Here is a 17,214-nt window from a genome sequence, read left to right on the forward strand (position 1 = left end):
TTAGCAGATACTTAATAAGTATTTGTTGAATAAATGAAAGGAACTTTGATGTCTTCCTCTGCCTCAGATGGACCCCAATCTTCAGGAAGTTCTTCAGTTCTGCTATTTTCATCTTAGAAATATTTCTCATATCTGTGCTCCTTTTGGCTTTTTTCCCCATTCGCTGCCTTAGATTAGGACCTGTTACCCCTTGTTGGGGCTGCCTCGGTAGCCCATTTTCTGCTTTACCAGGAAAGCTCCTACTCTAAAGCACTGTGCCCAGTGGCTCCTTCCTCTCCCTCCTCGCCCAGATGTTCACAGGATAGATGCTCATTAATGTGTGTCTGACAGCCCCAGGACTCCCTCTGGGAAGAGACATCGGGGAGGACCACAGTTTTGTCCCATTTCAAAGTGAGGTTCAGGGAGGGACCAACTTGCAGAGCTCACAGAGATAGGCATTGATGAGTGGAGAAAGGACGAATTGGAGACAAGTGATGGATCCTGTTGAAAGAACATGGGAGAGACCCATGCCATGTGGATTGGAATCACTGTGGGGCAGAATTCTAGAATGAGTCATTACAACACAGATCAACAGACACACAGGGCAGGGAGGGGCAGGAGAGAGAGAAAAAAAGAAATTCAATCATGCTGAAGTCAGATAGGATTTCTACACCTGCCTACGTTAGAAAGCTAAAAATAGGGACATTTGGGGAGAAAAAAATAGAAATCTTTTAATTCTAGTGACACGGGCTATAAGGAGGGAGGTTTTGAGAGAAGGGTGTGTCTCCCACTCTTGGTAAAATTAGAAATAGGAAAATTTTATTTTGGGTATTCCATCCTTCCCTTTTCCCCTTTTACCCTTCGGGCTTATTTTCTCTTTCTTTGCTATCAAATCTCTTTTTAGGAAAAGAGTCTGATACGTGGGACTTAATGTTATATGTTAGTAGTAGTAATTTTACATGTTAATGGGAGCTTATATCTGAAGCTAAATATGCTTAAATATAGCCACCATTAGAAAAATCTATATGGTCCACTATATCCAGCACAGGACTAAAAACAGTGGTTGTTCAATAAATATTTATTGAAAGATGTTCAAAAAGCATTATTTATATGATCAAACTTTGGAAACCATATAAATATCCAACAAGGGGGAGACCATTGAAGAACCATTGGTATATAGAAATATTGCATAGCGATAAAAATATTTAGAACGCCTTTTTAATGGCCTGGGAAAATGCTTATAATGAAATGTTAGGGAAAATAAACAAGATTCCAGTTGCTACTATACTATGTCACTTCTAAAAATCATATGCATATACAAGGACAAAAATCTGTGGGTATCTGGAATCTGGGATTTGGGGGGTATTTCTAGCTCCTCCTTTCTACTTTTCTGTATTTTTGAATTACTTATAATTGGCATGAGATAAGTATTTAAGCAATAACGTTGGAAAGATGAATTTGGGAAAGGAACTCTTTTTTAGGGGTCCCAGAAGTCATAGCGTGATGGTGTGGCTCTCGTGGTCTAACACGTGGGAGGAGACAGGAAGGAGATACCACCCTCTCTGGTAATGGAGATTGGCTGTTTGGCTAGTGGAGGATGGGATTTTAAAGAGCAGTACAACTATGGAGAGCCTGACCTTTAAAGAAAAAGGGAGTACTTGGTAATATTGATGCATTGGTGCTTTGAACGTGGCAGCCTTCCTCTGGGAGGGTCACTGTGCTGGGCTAATAAGCTAGTCCAGCATCTAGAGCAATTTGTGCTCCTGATTCTTCCTCAGCTTTTGTTTCTTAAACACTCAAGCCTTGCTCAGGTGCTGAGACATGTTTATTTCCCCCCTGCTCCCCCACCGTCTTCTATATAAAATACAATTGTAAGATTAACTGAAACCCTCTGTGCGTACCTCAGTGATATCCTACGTGAATAGCTTTAAGAATTGAGGTTCTGTGCCATTATAAGAAAAAATTAATATCCAGTATCTCGCCTGTACCATAAAATCTACGTAAAAGGCCCAGTGATCTTCCTAAAGAGACCACAGATTTCAGCATTCATAAACAAGAAAACATTTCCTTCGGTTATTTCTGGAAATTCCTTCCAAACATCTGCGTTTTCTTCGAACTTAAGTAGCTTCCCACCTCCTTCCCCTAAGATCTGTTGCCACTCTGTGGGAGAGTAAACTTCATAGCCAGTTTAAAACAAACAAACAAACAAACAAACCCAAAGCAAAACCCTGCACTAGCAGTCTATCTCCATCCCTCTCCAAATTTCTAATTTCCTGCACTTAAAAAAAAAGTCCTAAGCTATCCTGTTTCAAAGATCTTAGGATCTAAATGGAGAGATTGGACGACTTTGAAAACCTAACCAAACCTAAGATTGTGTATTTATTATTTGCTGGTTATTAAAATATCCACCTTCCCAACTAAGGAAGGCTGGGTGGCAGGAGGGACCGTGGAGGCGTGGGGGAGAAGTGTGAAGAGAAGAAATCCCAGCTCTGCCTGAAGACTGCGTGAGAAAGAGCCCGACTCCTCCAGCAGCTCCAGGCCGTGTTTTGCAGGCGGCCGCATCTGCCTCCCCTGTCTCTCTTACCTCCTTGATGTTCGGCACTATTTGTGGCCGCCGTGGTGGAAGGACACAGTGAGGTTCTCACCCCCGCCCCCCCCCGCCCCCCGCTCCCCGCTCCCATCCCCAGTTCCATCAAAGCGAACCCGGGCCAGCGCAAGGATCTCCGAGTTGCGAGTGTGCTGAGGCTGGGACTGTCACTCATTCTCCGATCAGCGCGTGAACGCAGCTCGGCAAGCCGCTGGCAGGAAACAATTCTGCAAAAATAATCATACTCAGCCTGGCAATTGTCTGCCCCTAGGTCTGTGGCTCTGCCGCCGTCCACACTCTCTGCAAGGGGGGGGACACAGAATTTACCGCGGCAAGAACGTCCCTCCCAGCCAGCAGATTACAATGCTGCAAACTAAGGATCTCATCTGGACTTTGTTTTTCCTGGGAACTGCAGGTACATTTTGAAATTATAATTATTCTCAGTCTGATGTACTGATCGCCCCTTCCCCCCTCCTCCTCCCACGAGGACACTGGTATTTGGGGTGGCTTTACGTGGAATGCTAAGGGTGGTCATTGTCGTTGAGCCGAGGAAGGAGCGCATAGCCCTTGCTGCCCCGCCGAGCCCTGCGCTCTCCGGGGCTGCGCCGGACCGGGGCTGCCTACCAGCGCCGCGAGCCCCTGACGCGCCTCCGGCGCGCCCGCCCTTCCCACTTTGTGTGCCCGCAACGCGGGAGCCGAGCCGCCTGCTCCCGGGGACAGGGACGCTCCCGGGGACAGGGACGCTCCCGGGGACGCTGTGGCCGCACCGGTGCTGGGCAGCGCTCCTTCCCAAAGCGGGCGGCGGGGCGGGGTTGCCGCGGCTCGGAGGTGCTGCTGCGCGGGCTCAGGTTCCGCGGGGTAGGGGCTCGTGAGCCCCGGTCCCGGGAAGAGTGAACAATAAGGCCGGGGCGGCTGCCCCATCGTTATTTCCCTGGGTCTAATAAAGTGGGGCTCGCCGCCGTCGCGCCCAGCCCCCCCCCCCCCTCCTGCCCGGACTGAATAACGGTTTGCAAAACGAGGCGAAAATGGGCAGAATCTCAGGGCTGTGTGGCCGTTCTTGCACCCCCGTCGATATGACGTTAGTTTTTCATTTGCCAAATCGCTGGTTACTTGCAAAGCCTGCTCTCGGCCGGGAGCACGGAGGGATGGGAGGGCCGAGCGCCGCGTTTTGACAGGAGGAAGTGCGGAGGGGCGGAGGGCGAGGAGGGCGTGATCGGGCTGCCTGGTGTGTGTGTGCGCGTGTGTGTGCGCGCGCGCGTGTGCCTTCACACTCACCGCGAGCCCCGTGTTGCACGGTGCGCGAGAAGAATGGCAGGTAGCCACCCGCAGCAGCTCGTCTAGCCTCCTTTCTTTGGGCGAGGTTCCTGAATCTAGCAAAGTGTGAACAATAGGGAGCTGAGGAGGAGATAATCGAGGGATGCTGCCGCGTGGGTGGCGGGGGCTGCGCCGCCGCCCAGAAAACCTCGGTGGCCGGCCGGGAGGGAGGTTCATTTCATTTAGGGTATTTCCACCCCGGCCTCCCTGGGAGATTCTTCTGTGCTCGCCCAACGTCCCCTCCAGCTGCTCTCCACACCCCACCACACCCCACCCAGGGATTTGCGCTCTGGCATGGATGGTCGGGAAGGAGGAAGAAATGGATCAGGGGCCTCAGAGAGCTGGGTGGGGTGGGCGCACATTCCGGGAGGGGGGCGTGTGCCGGGAAGCGCCGGGGGAGAGCAGAGCAGAGGGGACGGTGAGTCCCGGCGGCCGCTGCCAGGTGCCGTCTCTGCTACCCTAGACGGCGGAGCCCGGGTGGGGGAGCGCTCCGGGCGGGCCCTCCCCTGGCGGCACGGGAGTAGCCCCGGCCACCGCCTCCAGCCAACTCGGGTCCCTTTCCCAGGGCGACCAATCAGAGCGAGGCTGGCTGGGCGGGAAGCCGTGAGAGGCTTTTATTGCGGCGCGGGTGGCGGCCCAGAGCTGCCAGGACCGTCTCCCGGTGTTCCAGCCTAACGGTCTTGCTCGCCCCCCCGCCAGGAGAAACCCCGCCCCGCAGCCCGGAGGGAAGAAGATGGAGCCCAGGTGCCCCCAGGAGGTCCGGCCCGCCCATGCTCGCCCACTCGAGCCTCTGTCACGCAGCCCCGGGGCGTCCCTTCCGCCCCCCAGCGTGCACACTCTGACCGTGTCTTCCCGGACCGAGCTTGTAGCCTGGGAGGGCGCAGTGGCTGGGAGCACCAACTCGCGCGTGCGCCGACCGGCCTGCTGCGGGCCGGGGGCGAGGCTGGGGGTGGGGCCGAGGGGGTTGAGGGGACCCTCAGCCGCCGGGCGGCCCGCGCGGCAGGTCGCTGGTCCCTCCGCCACCTGGCCGGGGCCGCACCGGGCTTGCCCTTTTCTGTGGTGCCGGCTGGTCTCCCCTCGAGGTGGGGGCGTGGTCATGGAGACCTGCTCTTTGGGGGGCCTTTGGGAGGGATCGCTGGCCAACCTTTCCACCACCGTGAAGGGTGTAACCTTCCGTGTTGGGATGTGCCGGCAGGCGCAGGCTCGTACCCGTCAAGGGAGTCCCGGATTGGGATGCGGTGGCTGACCAGGCAAGGGTGGCATTCTGATCAGTGTTCCCTGGAGGGAAAGCGGCCTCAGTCCCGCCCTAGGACTGTGAGGATGGGGACAAGGCAGAACACTAAACGCACACAAGCTTGCCTAACAAAAGAAAGAAGTTGAACGGTTTTCCAAAGAGAAATCATTTTCCATTAAAATATTGATAATTCCACAGTTAAAAAAAATCGAAGCCTTCAAATCAAAGGGTCAGGGTGAAAATAAAAACAGTATTATATATACATACGCACATATATGTAAATGTGTATACGTAGTAATAATTATTATAATAGTAACATAATTATTATTTTTTCCTCAAATGTATTTTCAGGGACAGTGGTAGTTCAGTCTCCGCGCTCTATACAGTGCGTATGAAAATTTAAATACAACGTATGCTACCCTTAACACCAAAGGAAATCAGTCCTGCAGCCTGTCTCATTTTGGTATCTTTTGCTCTTTCCGAATAAGGTGAAAGGTTGCGGAATCACACAGCAAATTTGAGTTTATTCTAACAGCAGTTCTGGATGTTTTGTGGAAAAATTGAATGATTTGGAATGGTTGAGTCGTGTTTATCTGGCAATTTTACAATCCTCTTCCAATTTTACTTGCTAGAGTAGAGGAATGAGTAGGAGTGACTGGTTTTCTAACAAGGTAGCACTGATTAAGAACAAAGGACACCTTTGCTACCTCTCAGAAGGCAGCTAGTAGGTATATGAGTACATACAACATCCCTCACTAAATGAATCATCAAGGTGTGTTTCAGTCAGGTTTGCTGTGAGTACAATTATGCCGAGCTATATTATTTTTGTTGATTTTTATTTGAAGGTCAGAAAGGTGTGTTTCTGAACAAAATGCAACTGAATATAATATAGTTGTACTGAAGAATGTGGAAGAAGTTGCACGACTCTATCCCAAAACCAGAAAGTTAATTTTTCTTTCGACAAATATTAGCATAGATTAAAATACTGGAAATAACTCCGAATTTGTTTAAAATTTAACACAGGTAGACACAAAAAGAATATAACGCAGACAGTGTGGAAGTGTGGCCTGTCCTTTATTTAATAGTTTTTGAGTTACTATTCCTGCTGTGAAGGTTCTAAAGATCTACCAATCATGTTGCTTTCATTAGTCCAAAAATTTACATTTTTTTAAAGTCACTTTTTCAAGAAGCTTCCCCCTTCTTCCCTCAACAGATTGAATTTGTTGACTTTTTTCCCCAGGTATGTTTCCTCAGGATCTACTTTTTTAGAAGTAATACTGGAATAGCAGAAAATAGCAGAGTATAATCTTGTTCAATAAAGGAGGTTTATCCGAGTCTCTTTGCTAATTGTTTAAACTAAGGATTTGTTGACCTAACTGGTGAACTGTTTCTTGAGCTTGATAGTACAAGAATTAAGGCAGTAATTGTTTGCAAACCCCCCACCAAACCCAAAAATAATGGTATGGGTGTGGTCTTAGCAAGGGCTGTGGGTGCTTACTCAAGGCGACGGATCAGAGGGAGCAGTTAGTCACATGAAAACCGGTAATTCTAAGAGTTTTGCATAGTGCTTCTCTATGGAGTCCATTCATCATTAATCGAGTTCCTCAGATAGGTAATATGTAGTTTAATGTAAGTAATCTGTATCTATATTTTTCTGTCACAGGGAACAAGGTCTTAATTGCCTCTCAAAATAAATAGCACCATTTTCTCATTCAAAACCTAATCTTTACACATGACAGATGTTTTTGTTTGCTATGGAACTTGGTTTTTTAAATTATAGACGGCATCTTATAAACTTTACACTGCTTGAAATATGAAATATGGACTTGGGAATTTCTGATCCAACCACTTAATTTTTTTAAGGTGACAAAGCCTCTACTTAATAGGAGTTTGATGAATTCCCCATATTTACGTCTTCAGTGTTAAAGCACCGTGGCTGCCCTCCAGACAGAAAGTGACTTCAATGCTACTGGCAGACCTCCAAAGATATTTTACAGACAGTCCTTCCTGTCTTTGTGCGAAATGAGTGATTGACTACCTGTTGCTAAAGAACAGTATGGACTTTCCCTGCCAATCTTGGGTTTGTGGTGATGGAGAGCAGAAGCAGTCGGCAGGGTGGAGAGAGATGGGGTCCCACCTGCCACTGCCAGTCTTCTGGGAACAGGCAGCCTGAGAGGAGACAAAGGCATGCAGAAAAGGCTCTCTGGTACTGTTTAAGTATTGAGTCTTAGAGCCCACAGATATTTCATGGTGTCAGGATAAATATTTTAATGTCACTTCCATAACTGATAACTCCTCAGTGTAGTGTTCTGACAAATGTATAAGCTAAGAAACATCTGGATCTTTAAAAGAAAGGGCAGCAAATTACAAATAGCATTTTACTAGTACTTAAAAATGGGTCCAAATCAGACAAGATTGGAACCATGAATCAACTGGCTATGTAGTAATAATGAGTACTTGAGTTTTGAAATAAAAAAGACTAAGGTTAAGGTTCCTTGAGTTAAAACGAGGAGAAATGAGTAAAATTCAGAAGAGAGTTTCATACATGTCTTGAAATAGGTCTCTGAGCAATAGTGTAAGAGACTCCCTCTTAGGAAGAGGGGGATGCCCAGGGACCCCTCTGAATCCTACGGAGTAGGTGTCTACGAGGCCCAGAGTTTTTTCCTATGAGGAAACAACCGTAGTGAAACAGTCATTGATAATACAGGTCGACGTGCTTACTACAGTAGGGCAACAACATCCAGAAGTCCATCTGAAGGTCGCAGTCATGTCACGTTTAGCCCTTTTTGTTATCAGTATTAACTCTCGGTGCCAACCTTTAAAACCATTCACTGATGTAAAGGGATGTAAATTATTTGGCGTTGCTAGTGGTGTCATTATGCCCTTTCATTTCGCACTTTTGAAATGCTGTCTGTCTGCTGAAGATGCTCATTAGGGTCATTGCCTTTTGATGTTGGTCTGTGTGCCAAATGGCAGCCTTTCTGGCAGTTTCCATACATTACAGTTAAGGCGCTTTTAGGCCTTGTCTACACGCAGCCACTGATTTAACTGTTTTCAGCTAGGATGACACACTTCTACCTTCCTGCACTATTAATTTAGCTTCCGGTTGGAGCAGTTGGAGACCAAAACGCGACTACACTGAAAAGATAAGCCCTTTGCTCTGTTTTGTGTATGTGTGTTTTTTTGCGGGGGGAGAAAAGGTTTTAATGTACCTATTGTGCATTCTTTTTCTGCCAGATGTATGTAAATATGTTTTCCTTTGAATTCAAAGACCGCATCGCTGATAGGACTTGAAAGGCTTCTTTCTATTCCATTCTGTATTCTCACCCAGGACTTTCTGATTGGTAGCTGCCAACACTGGCCTGTTTTCTGTCGGTGTCATCCTTGAGATAACATGTGACAGGCCTTGGTATCTGATTACCTCATCCTTTAGGAATATCTATAGTAATGTCACAGCACTTGAGATTGTGTTACATTAGGTATTCCCTCCAACCGTTGATCAAATATATTAATTGAGTTCCAGTTCTGTGGGGAATTTCAAAGGACTGAGATGGAATACTTTCTGCTTGCAAGAAACCTAGAGGGTAGGATCACATAGAGTTTAAGAGGGAGCGGCCCACAACCCTAGGTTGAAAGCCCAGCTGTACATATCCCTTATTTGCCATCCGATTTGGGGCAAGCCCTAGAGTTTCCCTAAGTTTCAGCTTTCTCTTCTGCAAAATGGCAAAATTAACAGTGCCCCCATGTTAGAGTGGTGAATATATTAGAGATCACAGGACTTCAGTGCGTGTGAGCCGTGTTTATCGATGAGAAAGAGTGGTGTATATGGATCTAGAAAAACATAATATTCATATATAGTGCTCTTTCCATGGCCCAAAGAAGGATATTATGAGAACATGACTTCTTCAGTGACTAGAGCTTGACTTTAAAAAATCTTGAAAATGCCTGCACTGTCATGTTGCTTGTGAGTATGTTAGAGAGAAAAGTGATTCTCCTTATAAGGCTGAAAGCCATCAGCACAAAGGTTGATGTGGGTTTCATGGTGCCTGAAGGATGTGCAATTTTGAAGGCCCCGTTTAAGGAAAATAAAAAACTCTTCCACAAAATTTAGTGACCATGAGAACATGTTGGCTTTGGGGCGCCTGGGTGGCTCAGTCGGTTGAGCATCCGACTTCAGCTCGGGCCATGATCTCGCGGTCTGTGAGTTCGAACCCTGCATCGGACTCTGTGCTGACAGCTCAGAGCCTAGAGCCTGCTTCAGATTCTGTGTCTCCCTCTCTTTTGACCCTCCCCCATTCATGCTCTGTCTCTCTCTCTCTCTCTCTCAAAAATAAACATTAAAAAAAAAAAATTAAACAAAAACATGTCGGCAGGTCCCCATGCCACACAGCCTTGGAAGGAGCCCATGTAATGTGGGGGCCCTGCAGACATCTGCCCTAGTGCCAGCAACTGTGTTTCGGTCTGCTTGAGTCCACTTGCTTCAGAAATAGGTTGACTGTTCCGGTTTGTCAAGCACGTGTCTCCTAAAGGTTGTTTGTGTAGTGCTTTGAAGATCAGAATCATACATCAAAATCAAAATTGTTTTTAGAAAGAAGAAGCCATTTGACCTCTTTATTTTACAGAAAATCTTAAGTGAGACTTGAGTTGATTTAATATTTCTCCCTGCTTATATTTTTGTAAATTACTATCTGGAATAAAATAAAGTAATTGCTATTATTATGCAAATGAGTCAGACATAAATGCCCTACTGGCAGGGCAGGAAGTATTTTTGCCAACTAAAGACATATGCTGTGTTGGAAAAGAGACTCAGATTTTGTGTTAGCTATCTACAAGGAGAAAAACTGCATCGATAATCCCCATAATTATGTCTTAATCATCATCGTACAGTCCCAGACTTTTGCTCTGCATTCTATCATCCAGTCTTCATATCATTTGTTCACGGAAGATTTATTGAGTACGGTGTTCTGGGAATGCCGTGGTAAACATACGTTGTCTCTGTGTTCATGGAACTGCCAGTCGAAGTGTGGAGGAATACAGACATTAAACCAGTAACATACATGTAATAGTTATAATCCCATATTCTGGTAAAAAAAAAAAAATAAGGACGGGAACAGGATACTCTAAAAGATTATTGCAGGGATCCCACCTTTGTGTGGTTGGGGTGGGGTGAAGAGTTGACATTTACAAAACTCTGTGAAATAAGAACAGATGGTATTCTCATTTGAGACCTGGTTGATTGACTACTTAATTCAACAAACAGTGAATCACAACACACATTCGTAAATTCCATTTAATTCAGCAAACTTTCCTGAAATCTTGACAAGGCCAAGTTGCTTCCAGATTGTTTTGGGTTTCAGATTATAAGGTCGAGGAAGCTATGCTTCTGCCTCTGGAGTTCACCATGTAGTGTGGGAGACAGACATGCCATCCTTATAAATAGACATGAATTAGACACCGTTGGAGCACAGGGGAGAAAGCCATTAACTCTGCTTCGGACCCCCTTAAGCTGGGCCTGGGCCTCCAGTCCCTGGAGCAGGAAGCAGAAGTGATTCAGGTGGTGGAGAGATGAATGCATAGGGTGATGCTGAGGGAACAGCATGGGGGTGCTTGGGGAGAAGTGGCCCAATATTAGGGGGGCAGAAAATTTCTGTGAGGCCAGATTGTGTCAGGTCTTGAAATAGAAGCTGAGGCCGTGAAAATCTTAAGTAGTTTACAGGGGTGAAGCTGGGACCATACGTGCATAGTTGACTCCATCTTCTCATGTTCTGAAGTGAGGACCATCTGAATACACACAGCATCAGGATGTGAATTTGCTTGGCGTCTGCCAGAAGTGAGGGAGTGGTGACTGGGGGGAGGGGCAAACCAAGAGCTTTGGGTCTGACAAGTCTAGTTTGAGTGCCCTCATTGTAAGTGACATTCTGTACCTTGCTGCACTTCTGGGCCTGCCTCCCTCTGTCTGTAGAATGGGGATCATGACACCTCCGTTGTGGATTTTGGTGAGCTTAAATAAAATCTCATATGTAAAACAAGTTTGGCGCTCAATATGTGCTTTTCAAAAGTTCATCTTGAGCGGAGGTTTTCTTTGAAATGTTTAGGAAATATGTGTACTGTGAATATGATGTGCAAAGTTCTGTCCTGGAGGCTGAGGGGGAAAACAAGAATACCATACCAGTCCTACAGAAGCATTCAGATGGTTGGGGAGGAAATGCTTAGTTCAGTTAGGAAATCATGAACGGTACTGTATGAATCATTGCCAAAAAGAAGGAGGCAAATACTAATTGTGAGAATTGTTAAGAAAGACAAAAATCGTCTCATCATCTCGGTTCGTTTTAATGTCCAGAGGAAGGTGTGGACAAGCTGGTATTTGATGTGGACCCTCATGGGCATAAGGACAGATAAAGAGAGAGAGGACCCATTTCTCTGTAGGACAGCATGGGTCTAGCTAGAGAATCGGTCTTCAAGATCATTGAAAGCAGACTAGAGATTGGGCCAGGTCTTATTAAAATCTTAAACGCTAGACAAAGGAGAGGGATGTTGGAGAAATCATTTCCTAAAATATTTAAGGTTATATTCCATGATAACACTTGAACATCTGCTGTTCTAGGCTCTGTGTTTGATGCTAGCTTTGAATTAATAGAGAAATAGGAGGAAACTGGTAGGGATCACTGCAGTACTTGGAGGGGGTGTTAGTTTCTGTAGCTGGACCAAATAGTGTTAGGAAAAGGATTTTTGCTACACAAAAATCAAGTTTTATAAAATTTTATAAAAATCAAATTTTTATGTTCCAGAGGGGCTTGTTAAAGGAATCCAACCGTGATATAGTTTGTAAAACAGATAATCTTAGGAAGTACACTTGTAGTGGTTTGGGATAAGGATAAAAAAGGCACACAGCTGAGAGGTTAGAGATGACAAATGACTCATCTGGGGTAGATGATAGATCCAAAATGGTAGGTGACTGGGAGAGAGAAAACTTTTTAAGTTGCAAACCCAAGGGAATAAAATCATGGAGCTGTCAGCAGGATGGGGAAATTGAGAAAAGGCGTTACCTTGAATGAAAAATAGACCTCAGTTCTACATAGATTAGGTTTTAGAAAAAAAAAAAATTGGGCGTCCTGGTATCTTAACTTCTAGGTCAGTATTTTCAACTGTGAGTGGTAAAATCTATTCAAATAGACTTCCACCAGCATTGAAAAACCAGGAAAGGAAGGATGGAAGGAAGGGAAAAATAGAGGAAAGAGGGAATGGGAGGGAATGGAATGGAATGGAATGGAATGGAATGGAATGGAATGGAATGGAATGGAATGGAAAAGAGAGTATGTATCTTTGTAGCAAGGGTAAGTATTTTGTGAAACTTTTCTTGACCCAGTTGTGATGGAAAACATCTAATTATGGCTCAGATAAAAAATAATGTCATAGATAGAGGAATATAGAACTAGACAGAGGCTAAGCCATTCTGTGGGGCAGAGAGGGTATAGGGCAGATACCTAATGGTTTAAGGACATAGGGAGCAGCAGTGACAGCAGAAATACTTGCTGGGCATCTATGCAGTCTTTTAGCTGCAGGTGTACAACAGAGCTCCAAAAACTCAACAGTACAATATTTTGTTAGCCTACTATCTAGTGGAGAATGAAAAGGCAACTGGGAGTACCAGGTAGCATCTAAAGGCAGATATGTGGCTAAGATTTCAGAGGCAGAGGAAAAATTACCTGGGCGCTAGGGCGGTTGGAGAATTTTTCCCAGTATAGTGACAGCTGGAGGCTTTGTAGTCAGGATTTTGCTTTACATCTAGGAAGCATAGATGAGGTAGGTGATGTGTTGCATGTTTGGGAGGAAGATGCAGGAGCCCAGCTGGGAGCGGGGTACCAAGAAGACTGAGGGATCATCGTAGTCTGTATTTGTATTCCTTTCCAGTGGAGAGAAGACCTCATAGATTACAATCAGTGTATTGTGCAATCTTCATTACACCCGGAAATATTTATGTTGTAGTTTTTATGTAGCATTTAGAATGGCATCTTGTCCATAATTTGGAAAGTGATATTGAAAAAAAGGGGGTGGGGACCAGAGCCTAGTGGTGTGAACACCTGGTAGAGAAGAATAAAGTGGACAAAAGTTGGAAACAAATGGTGTATATAATACTGATTTTGTTTTTTAAAAAAATGTCTGTCATTCACTAAGACTGTAAGAAGACACCTTTTTTTGTACCATCTGAGTTTTCTCTAATGAGCATACATTGTTTTGTATTCAGATTGTAAAATAAATACTGTATTAAAAAGTGGGCGGTAGTCGTTAAAAGTGGATATGTGTGTAAGAAAGATGAGGCATAAGTGGAAAACTGGGGGTTTGGATCAGAGGAGAGTGGGGATCTTAGAGAAGTTTAGTTGGGTAGTGAAATTCACATTCTCAGAGCCAAAGACAGAGGAGGAGTGGATAGCCAGGGTATTTGACCACAAAGAAGGAAGGATGGGGTGTTGGGGTGGGGAAAGGCTTCAGACTGGGGGGCCATCTGGGCACAAGGGAAAAAAGCCAGGTCATGAACAAACCTTTCACAGAACAACGGGATGGGGTCACCTGAGAAGAAGAGGATAATGTTAGAGGGTTTTCTCCCCATTGGTTTCATTTATCATAGTAGGTGATAATTTTTAGACACCATTTTATTTTCTCGCACCATTGCCCATGATATCTGTACCTTTATTCTATACCTTTAAAAAAGGTTTGTTGATAGCAAAACCTTTTGAAGTTTGTTCAGTTTGTCACAAATTGGCTGCATTGTTTTTGTGAGATTGGCAAAAGAGGGGACATGGGCGTGTCTGACTCCTGATGTTCTTTTATTCATACTGCGTCTCCGAGTGTCCGTTTCGTCGGTGTGAGATGCTGCCAGTTGCTAGTTAAGCTGCAGTTGCTGTATGAGAATTGGATTCAGGGTGCAACATGGAAGCTTAAAGACCTGCTGTCAGGAGCACGAGGAGATGCAAATCCAGCACAAGCTCTTTGATCTGAGTTATAATTACACATTATCTTCCTTTCTTAATTTAGTATCTCCTTGTAGTGTTATAGAGTGGCGCATACTGTAGGGGGAGCCTCAGGGGCCTTTGACATCAAACTTGGCATTTTGCACCCTGGGTCTTCTGCTTTCTGTGACCTTGAGCCAGTTATTTAATCTCTCCAATGCTCAGTTTATTTCTCTGTGAAACAGGAATAATAATACCCGCCTAATAGGGTTATTGTGAGGATGAAATGAGGTAATTTATGCAACTGTCTGGCACAGAGTAAGCTCAGTAATTTTTTCCCATTTTCCTTCTTTCTGTTAAAGTTCACAGTGAAGGGGTATACAATTAGTGTTGGATTTAAGTATTGATTATAATTAGAATCACATTTTTTCCCATTTAGTTTTCATTCTCTGAGAGTTCAGGATCACCATGAATTGCAACTGAGTTAGAAACACCATGGCTGATTGCTTAGCTGTTTGTTTCAACTCCGTTGGAAGCAAAGTCTGGTAGATCTTGGTTTTGAAAAAAGTAGAATTTAAAAAAACAACTTGGCTTATATAGGTTTTCCTTTATATTTGCATAGGGTTAATTTTAAACCTGTCAATTCACCATAATAGTAGAGCCATAAAATTTAGTGTACTTAAATAAATGGTTGCTGCTAAAGATCATATTGGTGACACGTCATTAATCTGGAAGTCATTTGTCTGGCATCCTTAAATCTTTGGAACATGAAGCATGAAGAATAAGGGAAAAAAAGAAGAAGTAAGAGAAAGATGCCTCTGGATAGCCAAAATAGATATCCCAAAGCCCATGCATTTAATTGTATGCCCTTGACCCATAGGGGAAGTCCTTTAGCCTTTTTTTCCCCCAGAAAGAGTGCATATATTCTTAGTTAATTTCCTAGCTTCTACCACATTTAGAAGGGCTCTGAGACTCAAACTAGAATCAAGGAAACATGACTATTAGGTATATTGGTAGTATACTAGTAGGAAGATGTAGTAACTTGAATGGATGGAAAAATTATGAAAAACAGATTTAAGAACACAAAGTTCTATACATGACAAAGTTCCAAGGGAATGTCTGTAACATAGTGCAGCATAAATAATGGGTGTTCATAATTAAGCCTCATTTGGAAGAGCCAACTATTGGCCTATTCAAGCAGCAGGCAAAACTTATATGGATTAGTTTTTGGAGCATGTGTCTTTCATATTCAGCTCTGTCCTACGTAATGAAGGAGGTATGATTTCAAGGAGTCTCTGTATAGTTGCAAACATGAAACAGACATAGATGTAGGTACCACTCTCTTCACCAGTGGTAAGTTGGAATGAAAGGTAATATAATTAGTGTTACTCATATGGAAAAAGCATCATGAGACATTCTAATCCCCAATGATTTAGGACAAAGGATATTTCATATTTCATTCCTATAGAGTGACCTTGTTATATATAGCCTCTCAGCTCTGCTTGAATTCCACAGCTATTTACTTACCATTAAGAGAAGTTGTGTCAGCCAGCGTCTCTCTCTCTCTTCTCCGTTACATTATAGTACGTATGTATTGGGATTAAAGATCCTAACTATTCAAGCAATTAGAATTCATTGGTTGTAATTCCTCCCTTTCTTAAATTTAATTTTTATTCTTGGCAAAATGACATGTGCACATTGTTTAAGAAGTTAAGTCATTTTATAAAACATGAAACATTAGTCCCCTGCCTCAACCCTTAGTACCCTTTCTTAACCCCTCCGTTATCCTTCCTGTTTCTGATTTTGACTTCCCTGAAGCATCCATTTTCTATTCATTTAGTTGTTTCTACCTTTTTTAATGTCCATATTTATACTTTCTTACTTTGTCAGTTTCAGGCATTATTTATTGACTTTATTCTCTGTGGGTTTAGTATTCGTACAATACTCTCTGCCCCCTTACTTCCTTTACCTTGGCCTCCCAATATAACAATTTTTCCATTTTTGATTTAAACAATATTTAATGTTTACATTATTATGACCATGTAAATATTATTCACAGCTGAGCATTGAGCAATTATATGATTTTATTTCATTTCTTATATAATGTACTGTCTTTCCTGAAGTTTATGATGGCCTTAGTTTTTCTTTGCTTAGTTTTCTATATTCCTATCACTAATTCATTATCCACCTCTCAGACTGACATGTAAATTCCCTGTCAATATGTTCAAATGTGGCTATTTTCTTTCATCTTCAGAGGGCATATATCCTAGACCTTATTCTCATTCTTCACTTTTGACTGTTGGTGATCTATGCTTGCAGCAGTTAATTTATATTTGCCTCATATACAGTTCTCCAGGTTGGAAATTGCTGTCTCCAAGGATTTGGAAGGTATTGCTCCTTCAAAACTTTTGTTTTCTAGCTTTCATTGTTGCATTTGTGACATCTAATGCTTTCTGATTTGTAATGTTTTGTACAAAAATTATTTATTTCTCATCTAGAAGATCTTAGGATCTTCCCTTTGTTACAGTATTCTGAAATTTCACAATGCTGTACTTTGTTGTAGGTCTGCTTTTATTTATGGGAGGTAGGTTCTCAGTGGGCCATTTTGGTCTGGAAATTCATGTTTTTCTATGCTAGGAAATGTTCCTGCATTATTTACTTGGTATTTTCATATCTCTGTTTTTCCTCTTTTCTCTGGAGCTCTTATTCAGAAGTTAGATTGCTCCTCTAATTTTTTTTTCCTTTTGTCTTCTCTCTCCTACATTCATTTCTTTGTCCTTGAAACTCTCCACCTTTTACTTTCTGGGAAGTTTTGTCAGCTTCTTGCCAAATTGGATTTTCTATCTTGCTAACATGTTTTTAATTTCTAAGAATTCTGTTTTATTGTCTGACTGTCTTTTTGGTAGTTTCCTCTTCTTGTTTCTTGGTACAATATCTTTTATATTTCTGAGTATTTTAGAAAAATTTTCTTGTAATGCCTGGGTGGCTCAGTCAGTTAAGCCACCACCAACTCTTGGTTTGGGCTGAGGTCATGATCTCACGGTTTCGTAAGTTCAAGCCCCATGTCGGGCTCTGCCCTGGCAGCATAGAGCCTGCTTGGGATTCTCTGTCTCCTTTCTCTCTGCCCCTCTCCCACTTGCACTATCTCTGCC

General features: G+C 43.7%; 1 protein-coding gene across 1 annotated transcript in view; it reads left to right on the forward strand.

Annotated features, from left to right (window-relative positions):
* Positions 1 to 2,654: 2,654 nt before the first annotated feature.
* NCAM1 (neural cell adhesion molecule 1) overlaps positions 2,655 to 17,214 on the forward strand; it is a 313,590-nt gene continuing 299,030 nt past the window's right edge. Inside the window, exon 1 of the mRNA XM_058686744.1 lies at positions 2,655 to 2,981. Within this exon, the coding sequence (XP_058542727.1) occupies positions 2,930 to 2,981 (52 nt within the window). The 5' untranslated portion in view covers positions 2,655 to 2,929. The remainder of the gene's footprint in view (positions 2,982 to 17,214) is intronic.

Source organism: Neofelis nebulosa, chromosome 10, assembly GCF_028018385.1.
Source record: "Neofelis nebulosa isolate mNeoNeb1 chromosome 10, mNeoNeb1.pri, whole genome shotgun sequence".
NCBI classification, from domain to species: domain Eukaryota; kingdom Metazoa; phylum Chordata; class Mammalia; order Carnivora; family Felidae; genus Neofelis; species Neofelis nebulosa.